This window comes from Dendroctonus ponderosae, unplaced genomic scaffold (genome assembly GCF_020466585.1).
Source record: "Dendroctonus ponderosae isolate FM_Combo_2020 unplaced genomic scaffold, Dpon_F_20191213v2 Dpon_F_20191213_1299, whole genome shotgun sequence".
NCBI lineage: Eukaryota > Metazoa > Arthropoda > Insecta > Coleoptera > Curculionidae > Dendroctonus > Dendroctonus ponderosae.
The window spans coordinates 1-2,545 of record NW_026017424.1 but is presented as its reverse complement, the minus strand read 5'-3'; the positions used below and the strand labels follow the sequence as shown (position 1 = coordinate 2,545).

The window sequence follows — 2,545 nt, the reverse complement described above, 5'->3', positions numbered from 1 at the left end:
AACTTCACACGATTTGAAAACACGCATAAGAGACGCTTTTAAAACTGTAACTCCGCAAATGTTGTCCAGAGTTAGCAGTTGTTTTGAAAAAAGAATTTGCAAGTGTCTGGAAATGGACGATCAACATTTCGAACATTTGTTATAAATAATTTGCCTTTGTTTTATGTTATTGTTGATATGTTGTTTAACCTTTTAATAAAAAAAAAACGCCAAATGGTGCCATTATTTGGTGTATTTTGTAAAAAAGCAAAAACTTAGTTATAAACATCCTAGTACCATTCGATAGGTAATTAAAAATTGCATTTCCTGGTAAGCTAAAAAATATGGGGTTGTATTTAAATTAATCAAGTTATAGCCACTTAAAGTTCTTATTTGATTAGTTTAAATTTGTGGACACCCTGTATAAAAAGGTAAGTTTACTATCATTGGGATATAAAATATGATTTCTTGTTACACTACACTACGAATTACGTTTACATAACTTAAATAATTCTGAAGTATTTGACACATGAAAATAATATTAGATTTTTATAAACTTCGAATTATTTAATAAACCTTTAGATTTAGACATTATAAATCTTATTAAAACAAACACTTATTTTGCTCAGAGAATCCGAAAATGCAGTAATATATAGGGTATTTCATTTAGAAAAACACAACTTTGATACTTTTAGTTCTTTTGGGACACTCTGTACATTATAAAAATATTTTTTAAATGTGCACCCGATAGGCGTCTGTGGATTCATCAAATAATAGTTTGCAAAAACAAACGGGCTAGCCGCCAACGTCGGTGCCGTATAGCGTGAATAACCCTGTATATATTCTTTCCGTAAATTCATGCTTTTCTGATATTATTTTTACCAAAATTTACACTTTGCAGTTTGTTACTTTTTGCAGGGAGTTTACCTTGAAAGAGAGCTTTTGGTTCGCGCTCACTTCTTTTACGCCTCAAGGTGGCGGCGAGGCTCCAAAAGCTCTATCTGGAAGAACGTTAGTGGCCGCCTATTGGCTGTTTGTCGTTTTAATGCTGGCCACTTTCACTGCGAATTTGGCTGCTTTTTTAACAGTCGAAAGAATGCAGGTAACAACTTTTAAAATTGAATTTTGTAAGGTAACAAGTTTGAAACGCCCTGAAAAGTGCCACATAGAAAGACAAAACGGACTGTAGTAATAATTAATATATTTTGAAGGAGAAATGTTTTGGAATTTTAGGCACCCGTTCAGTCCTTGGAACAACTTGCTAGACAGTCCCGGATCAACTACACGGTTGTCCAGGGTTCTGAAACTCACATGTATTTCATCAACATGAAGTTTGCCGAAGACACACTGTACAGGTACGAAGGCATAAAATGAGGAATATTTTCAGCTTCGTTGCACTTTTTGCTGATAGAATGTGGAAGGAGTTGACGCTGAACGCATCGACAGACGACACCCGGTATAGAGTTTGGGATTATCCAATCAGAGAACAGTATGGGCACATTTTACTGGCTATAAACGACTCGAATCCTGTGGCAAATGCTTCGGAAGGATTTCGAATTACCAATGAACATTTAGGTAAGTCTATTTTTTCTTTCCTGGGTTTCAGCCAAAATGTGAAATAAAAATGTTCATATTACGTTTCGGCGAGACAACAGCGCCGCAAAACTGTCCAATTGGCGTGTTTTCCGGCGGTTTTAAACAGTTTTAAGCGAAATTAACTGCCCTTTCCTTGAAAAAACCATATCGCACGCTTGAACGCTTCTAAATCGCCTGTTGGATCGCATACCGCACGCTCAAACGCACCAAACTGCGTAATATTTTCCACAGATTTTTGCGGAGTTTGCACCAAATTTCGTTTGAACTCACAAGTTTTTTTGAGAATCCGATCGCAAAGGGCAAACAATTGTAAAACTCGAGCGGTGAAAAAAACGTATGAAAAAATGCACTTAGAAATTGCCCGACAAACTGCCCAATTAAAGTGTTTTCCGGGGGTTTTAAACAGTTTCAAGCTAAACAAACTGCACTTTTCTTGAAAAAACCATACCGCACGTCTAAACGCTTGGATCGCTGTTGAATCAACTGTTGGAATCAAATGTTGAAGTGAATCAACTGTTGGATCGCTTACCCCACGCTCAAACGCACCAAATTTCGCAATATTTTCCACAATTTTTTTGCAGAACTTGCACCAAACTGCATTTGAACTCGCAAGTTTTTTTGCGAATTCGACCGCAAAGACCGGAAAACTTGTAAAACTCGAGAGGTGAAAAAACGCAAGGAAAAACGCAGCTTGAAATCACCCTTAAAACTACCCAATTGACGTGATTTCCGGCGGTTTTAAACAGTTTCAAACGAAACTCAACTTTTCTGGAGAAAACCATACCGCACGCCTAAACGCTCCAAAATTGCTTGTTGGATCGCTTACCGCACGCTCAAGCGCACCAAATTGTGTAATATTTTCCGCAATTTTTTGCAGAATTTGTACCAAATTTCATTTGAATTCGCAAGTTTTTTGAGAAATCGATCGCAAAGAGCAGAAAAATTGTAAAACTCGAGTGGTGAAAAAAAA

The 2,545-nt window shown here is 36.7% G+C and overlaps 1 protein-coding gene across 1 annotated transcript; it reads left to right on the top strand.

Annotated features, from left to right (window-relative positions):
* Positions 1-880: 880 nt before the first annotated feature.
* On the top strand, positions 881-1,554 carry LOC125503183 (ionotropic receptor 25a-like; the record flags this gene model as incomplete). The annotated part of the gene is made up of 3 exons (XM_048663191.1): positions 881-1,081; positions 1,213-1,334; positions 1,391-1,554. Coding segments are annotated over 3 exons (487 nt in total), but the record flags the coding sequence as incomplete, so codon positions are not given.
* Between the last annotated feature and the right edge of the window lie 991 nt (positions 1,555-2,545).